General features: G+C 42.1%; 1 protein-coding gene across 3 annotated transcripts in view; it reads left to right on the forward strand.

The window, feature by feature from the left end:
- The window catches only part of RPRD1B (regulation of nuclear pre-mRNA domain containing 1B), a 46,900-nt gene that overhangs the window by 6,964 nt on the left and 23,612 nt on the right, over window positions 1–16,324 (forward strand). For all 3 annotated transcript variants that reach the window (XR_009454987.1, XM_059713117.1, XM_006259187.4), the window contains exons 4-6: window positions 3,514–3,626; window positions 7,038–7,164; window positions 8,328–8,503. Coding sequence is in view for 2 of the 3 variants with exons in the window: in XM_059713117.1 (XP_059569100.1) it covers window positions 3,514–3,626; window positions 7,038–7,164; window positions 8,328–8,503 (416 nt within the window). In the remaining variant the exon portion in view is untranslated. The remainder of the gene's footprint in view (window positions 1–3,513; window positions 3,627–7,037; window positions 7,165–8,327; window positions 8,504–16,324) is intronic.

The following is a 16,324-nucleotide window of genomic DNA, read 5'->3' on the forward strand; positions in this document are numbered from 1 at the left end:
TGGCCACGGCCAATAGATTTTGACTATAGCAGTTTGAAATTTGGCACTCTGCATTTAAGGAGTTTGTATTAAATGTGCTTAGCACAATGCAGAAGTGATTCTTCTCTAACTGAGCCATAGTTAAAACTCCCAATCTCTATCGGTCTGCACGCGTTCTGAACGTGCAAGCCTGGCTCCTCTTAGCAAGCATTGCTCACTGGGGCTGTGCATGGGCACTGTGTTCCTCTGTCCTCGACAGCACGTGTGAAGGACGGAGCACCTGTAACTGCGGCTCTGTTCCTTCTCTTTCGTTGGTAAGTTGGCATCCCTGGTGGTTTCTTGCTTGTGGATTATGGTTTGATTGGCTGTGGTCTTACGTTTTCATTTAAACCTAATGGCTTTTAAATACCCCCCCCCCCCCCAAGATTTTCCCTTCTTACTTTCTCTAAATGTTTCTTCAAAACCAAGGCTAAGGGCTGATGGCAGAGAACAGGTCTCCAAGCTTTAAATTCTGCCTGTGCAACAGCTATCCCCCTGACTGGTTCTCATACAAATTCCTCTACTGCTGTTTGCTGAGCAGAATGAGCCTCCTGACCCAAATACGTGTGCTATTTGTAAGCCCTCTCAAAGGGCACAGAAGAACCGTGATGTCCCCTGCAAACACTTTTGACAGAAACTAAGTGTCTGTGAGTAGATCTCAAAAGTAGGCTGTTTCTACTGTTGCTCTTCTGGGGTGAAGAGACCCTCTGGCCTGAGGAAAACTTGCTACCTTGAAGCACTTTGAACCTTCTTGTCAGTGCTCTTCAGCCAATGGTTCAGGATGCCCGAAGTAGGGGCATACGTTGGGAGCAGCAATCTCCAGATGGGACATGATGCTTATCTCAGTCCTTGCTGCTGGCCCAGAGAAAGGGTACCGGTCATCACCTGTCCTCTGGAGTAGTAGAGGAAGAGTCTTCCAATTTCTTTAGTAAGGCCTTCATTCCTGTACTCCCTCATCCCAAAGAAGAGCAAACAGCAAAGTCTAGTTTTCAGATTTCTCAAGAAATGTCTCCCTTGCTCTGGGTTTTGGATGGCAAACTTTTTCTGAGCAATCCTTCCGCTACTGGTTAGTTGTCTACACATAGGGCCTTGCCTTCCATGTCTGTCCATATTTGCTTTTCCTGGTCCATGGGCTTCGCTGTTCATTTAGAGTCCTACTGCTTGGCCTTTCACAGCTCTGAGGTTACACTGAAAGCCCAACTGTCAGAGCCGCTCTCCAAAAGGGAGAAGGCCTCAATGTACATTCCCATCTCTACAGTGACCGAGCTGAAGTCATGCATAGCAGAAAGCTGCCAGGGATGTTCATGTAGTACAACCACCGTTTCCCAGACTTGTGTTTCCCTTTGCACAACCCACAGAATTTGTAGGAGCCATGCTGGACTCAAGGTTGGCAAAAAATAGGGTTTTCTTCAGTGATTCACATTATTTCATTCATTTGACCATGTCTAAGACTTGGTGAAGTATTTGCTGCAATCTGCTGGTTTCCATAGTAGCTCATATTTGAGTGACTATGTGCATACTTATACCTCTGATCTCTTCAGGTGCAGTTAAGTATGGCTAAACAGACTAGAGATGAGGTACTGGTCATCTCTGCTTTTGTTTCCAGATCCTCAGTACACCTGCTAGAGTAGAGTACTGTTTCATCCAGTGCCACTTTCAAAGACTCTGACCGATGCATCCATGTTGGGCTGGGGGCATGTTTGGGATCTCTTCATACCCTGCAGAGGCTTTCGCATGCATGTGCGCTAGAACTCAACTGGCCTGCAGAAGACTCCTGCCTCTTTGGGACACCTACCTCTCAGCTGTGGTAGTGTCCATCAAGATGTATGTAGTGTATAAAGAGACAAAGTAGAGTCCCCGGCCCCTTGCATCTGAAGGCAATGCACATCTAGGTCTAATGTGGTGTGCAGCGGATCAGCTAAGAGGAAAGGTCCATCACTTACTAGTAGGAGATAGGAATCTGTTCTAAGTTAAGAGTTTCTAGAATGGGGAGTTTCCCTTCATAGACCTGGTGCAAATAGTCCTGCTCTGGGGGTGGAGTAAGCCCAACATCTGTGGCAGAAGCATTTCTGACCTTGGAGAACAACCAGTCTTATCCCTTGTCTCCCCTTCCACTAATTCCTGAAAAGATAAGTCAGGACAGCTCAAGAAATTACACCTTCTTTATGGCCGTGTTATTTCTGCCGTCCATCCTGATGCCTTCGTCCAAGCACCTCTACTGCTTCTAAACCCCTCCAGTATCATTTTATAGAACCAAGACCTAACCCTTGGACTTGGCTTTCCATGCGTTTTGGGCTGCTTAGTGTCTTCAAAACACTCTGGACTCTTGATGAGCTCTGTTAGAGCTCCTCTGGCTGCTCTGTCTGCTTATTGCCTGTCTCCTGAGGGTCTGGTTTTTTGCAGTTTTTTCCTCCCATCCAGCAGCATGTAGATAACTTTGTTAAAACAGCATTTTTTTCGTAGCCATGACCTTGGCTTGCAGGGTGGTTGGAATTCAGGCTTTTTATGAAGAAAAGGCTGTGGAAAGCCTGCCACTGAAGAATTTTTTCTCAGGCCGCATCTTTTGGTTTAAAAAAAAAATGGTTTGGGGTTTTCACGTGAATCAATTTATATGCTTAACAGTAGTTTAGCAAAACTTCATGACTCTCCTGGGGAAGCTAGACTCCACACACACTACATGTTCTTAAGGCTCTGTTCTTTTATCTTCCCAGAACAAAGCCATTTTGTAAACCATAGAGGCTCTTTGTGGCTTTTGGTGATAAGTCTAAAGGGCAGGCTCTTTCCTCTCAAAGACTCGTTTTAAATGGGTTACTGACTGCATTAAGATTTCCTGCTCGTTAAATAAATTACCTCTTCCCTCTTGAGGCAGGGCATGGTCTGCTAATGCTTAGACAGAATCAGTTGCTTACTTTAGGGGAGTCTGAGACTTGTAGGGCTTCTCCTTGGAGTGTAGCTCATGTTTGAGTCGTGACCTTTTTTGGGACAGTTAAATCAGATGCGCAATTTGGAATGTTTAATAAGGAAGTTGGAAGTAGCGTTGCTGAGCAGGTCATCACTGGCATCCCCCGCGTGGACAAATGTATAGAGAAGAAAAGGCAAATTGAGGGGTACCTTTTGGTTCACACATTCCTACGGCTGTCACCTTTCCCTGCTGATGCAGAGTCCCTTCCTGAATGATGTGTACTGGTGAAGGAAGGCATGCACAGCCATGAGTGCAGCTGGCAGCAACATTGCTTTTCTGTGTGCATGGCACGTGTACCCACCATGACATCCATGCAGACTAAAGTAATCTCTCTTTTACTTGAATGCTTTTGACCATCCTCAAAGTGATGGATCCACAAAGCAATGGATTTTCTAAAGAAAATAAAATTGTAGGTGGATTTTAGAAGCTGTGATGGTGTCATTTGTTGAAAATGTAGAAAGAGGTTCTGTTCAAGTATGCAGATGTGATGGCCAACTTGAAGGTCTTGCATTGACACTTATGCGGGTCTTTAGTTACAGAGGAGAAGAAGTCTTTGAAGCGGACATTTCAGCAGATCCAAGAGGAAGAAGATGATGATTACCCTGGGAGCTACTCACCCCAGGACCCCACTGCTGGACCATTGCTGGTATGTCTGGAGGGCTGAGGCTGGAGAACTGTGGAAGTGACCTCTGCAAAGATGTATCCACAAGGTGGAGCCATTAACAAGTACAATCTAGTTAAGGGAGGCGTTCAATTTAGGCTTGGGAAGTCATTGTGGAATTGAATAAATTCCTGTCCTAAAACCATTAGGTCAAATCTTCTTGGGTGGACAAAAGGCAGTATGGCATCCAGGTGTGAAAGGCTTTTTAATATTTTTAAAGCTTGAAGTCAAACCTTGGGCAGACCTCTTGGTTCAACCAAGATCCTTATGATACTGCCAGTACAACAAAATAAGAGACTAATTAAAGGAATGTATTTAAAAAAAAGAGCGAGTGGTTTGTGAACTCTCAAGTAGTGTGTTTTGTCTTAAGAATGTTCACTCTAGATTTTGGGGAGAATCTAGTTCAACAAGAAAAGCTAACGGGTAGTTTTATGTACCCTGTGTTTGTCAAAGCTTGGTGTCACGTGGGTTTATAAGAAGATGAATGCTAAAGTCACTTTAGAAGACTCTCACCTTCATTTGAGAGACTGGGTCACTGGTGTTTAGTGATGGGAAGAGAATGGCATGGAATAAACGTGAGCAAAACCCTCCTCCTTAAAGGCTGCAAATTGGCCATGTATTAAAGCTGTGATTATTTGAAAGAGTTGAAAGTTTAGTAAACCATCTGCCAAATGGATAGTGTCTGTTCAAAAATTGACATGAGCTAAGAAAATAAGAACTGGCACCTTTAGGTACCTTTATAGCTTTTGTTTCTCTTGATAATACCTGCTTTACGTGTCAGTTACTAGAAATCATGGATGTCTTTTAACCCTTCAAGCCATATGAAGCATTGAAAGGGAGAGGGTTTTTTTCCCTTCAGAAATCTGTACATTTTGAATGGAAATTTTGTGTATATACCTCAATAAAACCCCATCTAATTTAAACTAGAGATTAAACGTTGGTGTTGTAAGAATAATAATAAAAAAAACTAGGGCTGGCAGGCATCTGAGGAGGTTATCTAGTTCACCCCCTGCTGCAGGCGGAGATAATTCTGTTTCAGCCGTTCCAGACAAATATTTGTCTAACCTGCACTTAAACTTCCAGGGACAGAGATTCCATAACCTCTGTGTAATCGGTTCTAGTGCTTAACCATCCTCCAAGTCAAAAGCTCTTTCCATTATCCAGTCTTAATCTCCCCTGCTGCAGTTTAAGCCTGTTGCTTCTTGCCCTGTTTCCTGTGGATTTTTAAAGCACAATTGATTGCCATCCTCTTTTAACACCATTTTTGTGTAGTTATCAGATTCCTCCCTCAGCCTTCTCTTCTCTAAATGAAATAATCCCTGTTCTTCTAACCTTTCTTCATAGGTCATATTTTCTAGACCTCTTTTCATGTGTGTTGGTCTCCTCTGAGTCTGTCCAGTTTGTCTAATTTTTTCAGGTATCAACAGAAGTAACAATTGTATCACCATCAAAGGATACAGATACACGCTGTGTCAATGTGAGTGTTACTTCTAGTGATTTATGTGACAATACATATGTAGCAAAAATGCCCCCATTTTAACCTTACTTCAGTCAGGGCCAGTGTTAGGGCGATTTTAGCTAACTTGCAAGGCAGGAACCTGCAGACCTAACAGATGGTGACAGCTGCTGTGCGCTTTGGAGCAGCAGCAGGGTCCCTCCTCCCCACTCAGTGCCTAACATGTCCACATGCTTAGTGTGGTGAGCAAAAATGGATGCTTTACTCCAGATCAGGTTTCAGCAGGGCTCAAGAGTGGAAGAATGACTTCCTGTAAGTTGGGTTATAATGCTTTTGTTAATAGCCTTTTCGCAACAGTGTTTTATTCAGTTTGCAAGGCACTGTAACCTCAAGAGCCTTCCCTGCAGATCTGCAGCCTGGTCATTTCCCATTTTTCATTTAGACATTTGATAGCTGCTTCTGAAGAGTAGTCTTTTGCCTGTGTCCTTGTTGGATTTCATCCTATTTCATTTCCAGTTTCTCAAGGTCCTCTTGAATCCTAATCCTGTCCTCCAAGTTGCCACTTAACCCACTTACTTGGTGTCACCCACAGATTTCATGAGTTTATACACAAGTCCATTAACAAGTATATTGACCAGTACTGGACCCAGCACAGCCCCCTTCGGGAAACCCACTTGATTACCTCCTCCCATTTTTACTTCAAACTGTTGATTACTATTCTTTGAGCACTGTTACTTGGACAGTTACTTATCCACGGTTGATAGTGGTCTCATCTGGCCCGTGCTACCTGAGCATACTTATGAGAACATCATCGACAACTGTGTCAAAGAGAAGTGTGATCTGTGTCACCCATTTCCATAACTGCCCCAGCTCCTTTCTGTCCCCCTTCCATAAGGATGGTTACCCTGCCATAGAAGGAATTAGGTTGATTAGGCACCATACCTATGTGCAAGATAAGCCTCCTAACTGTATATGTTTGTATTCTTCCTGCCTGTCTTTCCTTCTCCCTCTTTGAACTCTCTTTAATGCTTCTTTCTCCCAGATTCCTTTTCTTGCTAGGTTAGTGGGAACACCTTGGGTTTACGTTTGATTGCACTAATGACCTTTTTTCTGCGGATGTGTCTTGCTGGAAGTTGCAAAGAACTAAATGAAACTGGCAGAGTGGGATTGATGGAATACAATGCAGTCCACTTAATTATGATAGACTCTCGAAGAACCAGTTTAGCCAGAGGGGAATGGTAATGGCAGCTGCTCAATCAGGAGAGAGTGCTCCATAAAGTCAGCATTTAGCTGGTGCCAAGTGACTAAGTGGTGCTTAGCCAGGTGTCAGGTATGAAATTCCAAAAGTGTCTTAAAAGCAGATGTGGCCTACAGATCCCAGAGATTCGATTAAAAACTGCCCTGTCCACATTGTCTCAAGCTGTGCATACACAGTTGAATAAAAAGATGCCTGGAAGCTTGCTTCTCAGTCAAGGCAGGATAAAGGAACAATCCTTAAAGGAAGAATAGTACGATTAAAAGAAATAAAACCATACCCAGAGATGAAATGCATAGAAAAATTCTATTTTGTTAATAGTATAGTGTTAATTCTTACAGTCTTGTCTTAAATGGTTTTAATTGGATGTGGGACCATCCACTGCGGTGTCCCAATTAAGATGATTTGAGTGTGTTTATATGAAAGTCAATATATCTGGGCTATTTTAGAGTTTTAGTGGTGCTCTGTACAGTTAGTTATTGCAGCATTAAGGGGGGAAAAAAAGGAAGTAGGACAGTGAAGAGCACTTCATAAAAAGTAAATAATTTCAGCACATAATGCCATGACAGCATCTAAAGCAAATTGCATAGCACTAGTAGTATTTAAAACGTGGCTGCAGTGCAGTTATTTGGTGCTCCATTTAAAACACAGAACAATAGGCTGCTTTTATCTTTCTATCCTGCAGACTGAGGACTTGATCAAAGCCCTTCAGGATCTGGAAAATGCAGCATCAGGAGATGCAACAGTACGGCAGAAAATTGCTTCATTGCCACAGGAAGTTCAAGATGTGTCGCTACTGGAGAAGATTACAGGTAAGAAGATAGAGTGCAGTAACCATCAAGTACTGGCTGGATACATTTCGTATGCTTTTGGGGTGTTAGTCTTAAAGTTCCTGATGGTTTACAGGTAAAATTTTCTGGCATGTAATTGAAAGGAAAGGTGCAAGTCTCTGATCCATTCCCTTGGACCAAAGCAAGCTATGCATTTCCAAGAGCCTTTAATTGCTGTCTCTCAAATAGCTTTTAACAGTCTCATTTTGCAATGCTGTAAAGAAACAAGAGCCAGAACTTTCATACTTGGTTCCCCAAAGTTGAGCATCTTAATTATGCATATTTGGGTATTTTAATAAATGGCCTGATTTTTTTCAGAGGTACTGAGCACCCACAGCTCCCTTTGCAACAGGAACAGAAGCTCAGCACTTCTGGAAACCTGATCATTTTTATATAGATGCTTGACTTTATGCAACCATGTTTGAAAATGTTGTCATAAGAAACTGGGAGGACATGCAGACAGAACTGATTTGACTCTTGTTCTTGTAAGTATTTCTAATTTTAATTTAGACTTCTTTGCGAAGTATCACTTATCGGCTCTTGAGAGTGTGGAGTCACTGGCCGCACTACACATGCAGGCACTGACTGTGCAGTAAATTTACTACCTGCATATGGAGATAGATTTATTGTGCAGTAAAGTCAAAAAGCATTAATTGCACATGTAGATGTGCCCACTCTGTCCAGCTGTGGGAAGGACAGGTGTGCGTTTATAGGCAAGCTTGTATTCAGCATATTGATGAATATTCATAGATCAAAAATGCATGAAGCAGTGCACATCTTGCATAAATGCCAGTACCCCATGATGTAGGAAACTAAATTCTGTAGATGCAAGTTAATACTTTGGCGTAATTTAACAGATCATACAGGCTGCTGTTATAGCTCTTCTGTTACCAGATTTGCAAAAACTAACACAGAGAAGAGTTCATATTTTTTAAGTGTTCCTTCATGCTCAGGTTCTGTAGAGTCCTAGCCATTTGCAGGTACCTCTGAAATGTTTCTTGATTAGGACTCCATTTCTTTACAAAACCTGGTAAACACTTATGAATGAGTGATTGTGCATGTAGTTGGTGAATCAGCCCCTTTCTGTCACTGAATAAAAGGGTTTTAACTGAGTCATGTAAACTATTTACCACCTTTGCACCTAGACAAAGAGGCAGCAGAACGTCTTTCGAAGACTGTGGATGAAGCATGTTTGTTACTAGCAGAATACAATGGGCGACTGGCGGCAGAGCTGGAAGATCGGCGCCAGCTGGCACGCATGCTGATTGAATACACGCAGAACCAGAAGGATGTATTGACAGAGAAAGAGAAAAAGCTAGAAGTGAGTACTGCTCTGAGCAATGCTAGACACTTTACCCTGTCACCGAACATGTGCTTGACTTCAAGCTAAGAGGTTTTTAAGTGAGCACATGGTTCTAGCACGTATATTAGTGAGTTATCAATGATTTTGTTTTCTATGGGGAAGAAAACAGCTGTTAAATATTTTTGTTAAGGTATGAACCACTCAACTCAGCTGTCCAGTCTGTCATGCATTGCCTTGAGAAATGTGACAGGAAATGGAAAAAGAAGGCCTAGAATCTGCATTTGTTTGAGTGCTTTTATTTGACAGATGTTTCTGGTTTGGGGTCCAGACTCATGTTGGTCTTCTGTTTCTGGGTGAAATCCCTAACCCCACAAAAGTCAAGTGGCTATGCACTTCTCTCTGCAAGTAAATGATGCTTTTTTTAATATGTTGTCTATTGTTGGGTGCCCTTCGTTTGACTTCTAGGTCTTAATTCTTGAGAACTTGTCAGATATGTCTTAGTGCCTGCCAACCTACCCAGCTTAGGTTAAAAAAAAAAAAAAGTAGCATTTTTAATTCCTTTACCCATGAATGAAAATTTGCGGTGGAAACGACAGCTCAGATTTCATGCCAAAGCCAGTTTGAACTTGGAGGGCAAGAAACTGCTGTAAAAGTGAGACTGTTCTGACTGGAAGTCAGCAGTGACCAGAGCCCTAGAGCACATACATGGGCAACAGCAGACAGTCAATTTATCTGAAATGTTCTTTTTGTGCAGGAAATGTTTTCAGTACAATTCCCTGGGACTAATACGGGAGTTTAATTAACGATTCTGGTTGTATGTCACTCTGCCATCTGTTGAACTGCCCCTCAGCGACACATTAAGGACTTCCTCTACACTGTTGGCTGCTGCTGATTATGAACAGCTGCTGTTGGGTGGGACATGAGTTGCAGTAGAGGACAAAGTCTTTGAGAAGGAGACCCAAATGTAGAACAGTTCAGTGCTTTGCCCTCATCACAGCTTGTCTTCTAGAATTATGGGCGGTACCATTTAAGTTGAACTGCATTTTGACCACGGATCCTTGTTCCATGTCTGTACATGCTAACTTGTGAAAGTCTTTGGATTACAGTATATGCAATCACAAGTTAAGGTCAGCTAGAAGAATTAGAGTTGCTGCATTCAAAACTATCAGCTGCTGGATAGTTGCATCATTTGCTAGATCATTAGCTTTAGGAGATTAAAGCCTGAGAGTTGAGTTTATAGTGGTTTTCTTGTGATTTTTTTTTTTTAATTATAAAAACAGTTTCACATAGGAGTTTGAAAGGTGCTATAAAAATCCTCTTTGGTATGCAATGACTTTGTCATCAAGTAAGGCTCATGGAAACCACGTGTCATAGTCTTGTTTTGTCATCTTCAGTGCTACAGTTAGCTCCACTGAGTAGCTTGGTGTACGTTGCTGCCTTTTTGTGTTACTTAAATGAAAAGCCAAGGACCTTCCTAATGGGCTCCACAGCCTGTGTTTTAAAACCTGTCCATTTGAACAAGGCTGAAGCTTTGCAGTGCTCATTTGGAAACTTGGGCAGTTGCAACTTCAGATTAAAGCATATGATAAACAGCCAATGTCCCTTATAATTTAGGCTTATCTTTTTTTAAGGGCACTTCCGGCAAGGCACCTTATTTGAAACTTAAAGCTGGTATAGACAAGAGTATTGACAACTAAGGCCTCAATCCTTTGAGCACTGAAGCAGTTGTGCAGCTTTTATTCACAGCACTAACCTTCTTGACTTCAGTGGAACTAATTGTGCTTAATTTCATACATATGCCCAAGTCTCTAAAGCATCAGAGGCAAAACTTTATGAATTTTCTTAATGGGTTGAATTCTTTGTCACTTCAAAGCAAGGTGTTGATGTTGAAAAAGCACTGGGAAATCTTGCAAGGGTAAATATTTATAAATATGAAAGAATAAAGTCGGGCACCTCTGAAGATTTCACTTTTAAGTGCCTAACTGATATAGGAAGGAGCATGAGTTGCACCTGTTTCAAGCTGCAATCTTTAATGAAAGAATATACTGAAGCATTTCAGCTTTCCTGACTTGAAGTTCAGTATGTTGAAAGATGGTAATATTTGTATAAATGTAGCATGGACTATCTGTTTGTCAATTCTGCATTTGGGTTTGATGTTCTCACAATAAGGGGGTAGATGAGGCCTTGGATTTAACTTTGTAGCAGTAATAGACATCTTAAGTGGGGAATCTCTTATCAGAAAATCAGTAAACATTAACAGCAATTAAAAAAAACAAAACAATTAAAGAAGCAAGTGTAAAACACCCACTCCAGCTATTTGAAGTTATAAACATGAAAAATAAAACACTAGCAACATGATTTGCATTCAGCCTGTGCTGATATTTCTCATTGATATGACATGCTTTATTGTTACCACTTTCCAAAACTCTGGAACTGCTGGCTGTAAATGTTCCATCATCAAATATAAATCCCTTTGCTTTCAGATGAGATGTATTAAAACAAAAAAAAGTCTATGTTTTAGGGTAGTCTGTCTACTTCAGTTGCTTCACTGGTTCAGTCAAGGCTGATGGTACAGGAAAAAATCAGGCTTCTTGTTGGCAATATGAATGAGGCCTTTATTTTGTTGACAAGTGTAATACCAGGTCAAAACGTATATCTCTTTGCATCTTTGTGGCACTTGATTTGCTCAAGAGGGGAAATTTTTCACAGAGATAGTAATGAAAATAGTTAATCTACAGCTCTGGGAAAGCGGCTTTTGCTGTCTAAACAGTAGGGTTCTTATTTAATGTAAAGAGCCCAATAATACAATCACTCATCAGCTATGGCAAATTCTGCAAACAGACATTATTTACATGGATTGAGAGTATTTACTTACATTTGGCTGTAACTCAGGAGATTTTGAAATAACATAACTCAAGGGCAACTGTTGCCGGTTGTAGAAAAGTCATTCATCAAGGCATGATACTTTGTAGAACGTGAGCTTGGACAATAGGCTACAGTTCAGATGTGAGGCGAGTTGAAGATTTACCTGGGCAAGAATCCAAACATTCCTGTAGTACTGAGCAAGTCTCAAAGTTAGGGATAAAAAATATAGGAACTATGGTCTGGGGCACTATTGCCTTTAAAAAAACCAAAAAAACGCCAGGAACCTATGTAGGAGTCGGGTTTGAAAAGAATAGCAATTCCCAATGCAACACTGTGCTTAAAATGGATCTATAAACAGTGGACTATGGAGTAGAGCAAGAAAATGGTGTCGCCTTTTGTATGGTATTGGTGAAACTCCTCGTGGAAGACTTCTTTGTCAGTGTAACCACTTCAAAAGCAGTGTGGAAGAATTGGAAGCAGTTAAACTACAAAAGAAATTAAAGGTCTGAAATAGCTGCCTGCCTTGAGGCTGCCTAGAGAATATAGCAGTGATTAGGACTGGAAAGCCAAGATGAACCACTGAAGCTGACTACAAGCTCTCCCCCAACCTCAGTACATGCTGGGCAGAGTAATGAGGTTCTGGGCCGGGCCTTGCAAACAGTTTTGTAACAACTGAAGACCATAGGACTGAGTAAGATGAGAAATGAAAACAACAGCAACTTCATCAGGAGGTATCTTCCAGTGACCCACTGTTGGGTGGGGATGTGGATGGGCGTAAGCGTAGGAGAGATGTTAGTGAATTAATATTGCAGCGAAACAAGGACGCAGCGTGCCCTGGAGAACCGGGGCTCGCTAACTGTTTTTGTAGTACCGAGGCACAACAGCATCTTGTTGGCACTTCTCGGTGTTTATGAAGCCTAAGGCTAGGAACAAACATTTTATTTGTCCCTGGACAAATTGTGCTTGTGTTTTTCTTGGAATAGAAATATCTCAGGATTGACATGTACACACTGTGCCCTTCTAATCAGGATTTAGATTGGCTTCCCCGGGATTGCATTTATTAAATCATTCTGTGATGTTGCAGGATTAACTATTCGCACTCCTTATCCCATGAACTTTTTTAGGATTTATCCCAGGACAAGAATGTCTGAACAGTTGTGTTTTGTCCCAGGATAAAATGGTTCATCCTGGGACAAATGCAATGTCTCTTGATGGCCTAAGTGTTACGAGTGAAATAGCAACACAGTGTAAGCCACTTAACGTGCTAGCAAGCAAGGCCGGCACACATTTGCCAAATCCCATTGTTTTCAATACTAAGGGTGCCACTTAAGCCCATTTTAATCCTGACTGCTGTTTTATGAAGGAAAAGTCTGCTCAATTTCTCAACTCTTGTGACTGCTGGATACACAGAGCTTGGTGCTCAGCCCCTGCATAGCTGGTGGCTCCTCATTAAGCCCGAACTTGGAAAAATTGGCAGATTAGTCCATTTTAGGCCACTGAGGGCAATTGAGAAGGGCTAGAAGGATTTACATCCCATTCCATCTTACTGCCACACAAGCTCTCTATATACAGCTTAGACTGTACTTCAAAAAAGCACAACTCTAGAAATCATAGAGTGCTTATTGCCATATAATCATGTTGCCATATTTTAGGTGAGGTACAGTGCAGTGTTGCCCTTCTCCGTAGCATAAACAATGTTTGACTAAAGCTGAATGACTGGAAATCTGCTTGTGACCTAAGTCACAACTAGAGCACAACTATTCTTGAACTAGAATAGATGGCACTTAGCATGGAGGGATTGAATCCAGCAGATAATGTAAAATGTATTATTTCTACCATTGGTTGCACCGACTGACCATCTGGGCAGATGATGGTACTGCTTGAACATCAACCTGGTGTGGCCGGCAGACCGATACCTCTGCATGGAGCAGGGAAGTCCTCAGGGTGCAGGAATAATGTGTTCACGACTGGAAGTGTTACATGGAGTAACTTCTTAACCTGACCCTCCAGTGGGGAGCTGAGCAAGAAGAGCTACCGTTGTAGGGCCTGAAGTGCAACCAGGAGCAAAAACATCGTGTCCGGTAAATTGTAGTGAACAACACAGTGAGGACAGGAAGTGGGGCTTCTTATTTGAAGAACCAGAAGCAGAAAATCCCAGTTTGCCAACAAAAATGGCCCATCGGAAGTTCTGAACACCGGGCTGTTTCTTTAAGAGAAACTCGGATGAAGTCAAGTCCGTTGCTGTCTTGCTGCTGTGAAGTGGAAAAGGAGAAATGAGTTCCCTGCTGCCTGAGGCTGCTGTCTGCCCGCTCCAGTGTAGACCGTGGCGCAGATCTATTCACATGCCCGTTCTGCTCAAAGCTCCATGGGGGAAAAGGGAGCCACACTTCAGACACTACTGTGCTCTGTGACACCAGCCTTTCTGTCTTCAATTTGTTTTTAATTAAGATGAATTCTTTTTCTGCGTTGAAGAGCATGAAATCAGACAGATGGAGGATGGTTCCCTCTCTGCTGTATTATCTGCCTTTCTGCAGGGGGCAAATGGATTGCAGGGGCTTTCAGGAAGCCGTCAAAATAACCACGGCATCTATTCAAGCACTAACTCATCAGAACTTACCCAGGAAGTATCTGAGGGTGTGCAGTTCTCTTCATTATGGCCATGTGTTTTCCCCTCCGTTTGACCTTGAGAGCCATGAGATCAGACCGCAGAACCGGGAGAGGGGCCCTGGCGGATCTGCATTTCAAGCTAGTGTGTACAAACTGGGTCTGCCCTAAACCTGCTGAGATCAACGGCTAGCAAGGTGTCCCCCCCACACACACAGACTTTGGGCTCTGAATTGGCCTCTGGGGTCTCTAACTTTTTGCATGAACTGTAAATAAATCATAGCTGTTTATTCTTCTCCCCACTTGACTTGGATCTGTGTGCAGGGTTTCAAGGACTAGGTTAATTAGCTGGGCTGAGATGTTTCCTTATAAGGCTCAATCTCTCCTCTCCAGACAAGCTAGCCTGGCTTTGCAGCCAGCTGGGGTTTATAACTGATAGGGGGAACACTCATTTTTCCTGTTTTACTCTTAGCTGTTTGGCATGTTGACCAAAGCCTTGCACACAAGTGTGGGAAAATGCTGTTTGTAAAGTGCTAAGATGCTGTACAAAATGGGATGAAATGGTGTTTTTCAGATCCTCTTTAGTCCAGCAGGACATCTATGTGGTTGTAGAACCTGTTCAGACTTTATAGGGAAGGGCATGATACTCTGGAAACAGGAAAATCTTGCACTGTTTGTAACAGTAAAGTAGGGCAGAGTGGCTGGAGTTCAAGGGGCGTTGAACGTCCTCTACAGAAGTGTGCTTTGCAGCTTTTAACTTGCAGCCGTGGTCTTTTACCAGAGGTGTCCGTTAATTTAGAAGACCAGATTAAGGTTGAGGAGGCATTTTCTGTAACAAGGAAACAGTAAATGTCATGCTAAAATGTTAGTAGAGTTAATTTGTTTTTGTCCCATGTTTGTACCTGTTAATAATCCACACAGGGTAAATAAAGAATTAGGTTTTGTGGAAAACCTTATGGTCTTGCTTTAGTATGTTCTCTTGAAAGCTATAGAAATGTAAGAGGAGGGCTTTTTTTAGCCATGTGAATACTTGTTGCCCTCAATTTGGCAATAAAAGGCATATCATTTGTTTAAACTGCTGCTGTTCAATTGCAGTATTTTTCCCCGCAAAACTTCACGCTGGCCCTTTCCTACAAATACAGTGTCCCTGTGATAGTGCTGTCCTGACTTACATTTTAATGAGTCCACTTCCTGAAAACACCTTTAAATGCTGCCTTGAATGGCAAGCTGGAATAGCCAAGGGATGTCTGTCCAGGTTGTTGTATAATATTGCAGATCTTGAAGATCTTCGTGCATGCTTACATGATTTTAATTGTTCTTAAACATAGACATTGTAGCAAGCTTTTGCCAAACCAAATTCTAAACATCAACATTTGTACAACTTTCATGATTTTTTTCCCTAATAGTGCATGTTTTAAGTAGGCCTCAAAAATCCCATCATAAATAGAATTTTGCGCTTATGGAGAAATCTGTTTTGTAAGCTACAGCATAGATACTTGCAGCTCATTATCCACGACTCAAGCTTTTGTGCTACAATCCACCTTGTCCAGAAGAATTGCCTTCCATTCCAATTCCCCACGGTAAGAGCAAGTTAGGTTGTGTACAATCTGACATGCTTAAAATGGGGTCTTCAACATTTTATTTAAAAAAAAAAAAAAAAAAAAAAGAACGTTAACCTTGGCAAGGTTTAACAAAAGCTTGGTTGCAAAACGCTGCTGTGTTGATTCACCGTAAAAGAGATGAGGCTGTCTGATGCAACTTTGGAGGACTTAAACTGTGTTCTTATTAGTGCTGGGCATTATACACCAAGGGGGAAAAAAAGCTCTGGTATTATCAAAGCTGAAAGTTCGGTGCCATTTAAACGTGGGTCACTTCTTAAATGCTCATTTTTTTTCACCCTCTCTAGCACTATTTGCATAATGGCACTATGTAGATAATAGTCTTAATCAGACATGTCAAGCAGTCTGTGTTTGTACATACAATTATACTGCAGTAAGGCAGAAATGGATGTCCAGAGGGCTGACACCTTCTAAATGTCACACAGAATTTTGTTAAGAAAGCTAGAATAAATGCTTTTCAGTGGATGCAGTGCTGTAACAGCCGGCAAGCGTACTCCACAGTCGCAAGTGGAATCAGGGGTGGGCAATGCAAAGTCTAACCTAAAATTTAATCCACATAGTGAGACTTTCTAGAGCCCCCCCACACCGTAGCACAGCAGGGCGAGCCAAGTTCAGCAGCGTCCTTTCGTTATAAATCCCCCGCCTTGTCAAATTGCGTCAGACTGCTAATGCTCAAGGGTTGCTTCTTGAGAGAACATTTTCCCATCAGATCTTTCATCTACTCCCTGGAAGGAGGTGTTGTTTTTGGACC

This window comes from Alligator mississippiensis, chromosome 9 (genome assembly GCF_030867095.1).
Source record: "Alligator mississippiensis isolate rAllMis1 chromosome 9, rAllMis1, whole genome shotgun sequence".
NCBI lineage: Eukaryota > Metazoa > Chordata > Crocodylia > Alligatoridae > Alligator > Alligator mississippiensis.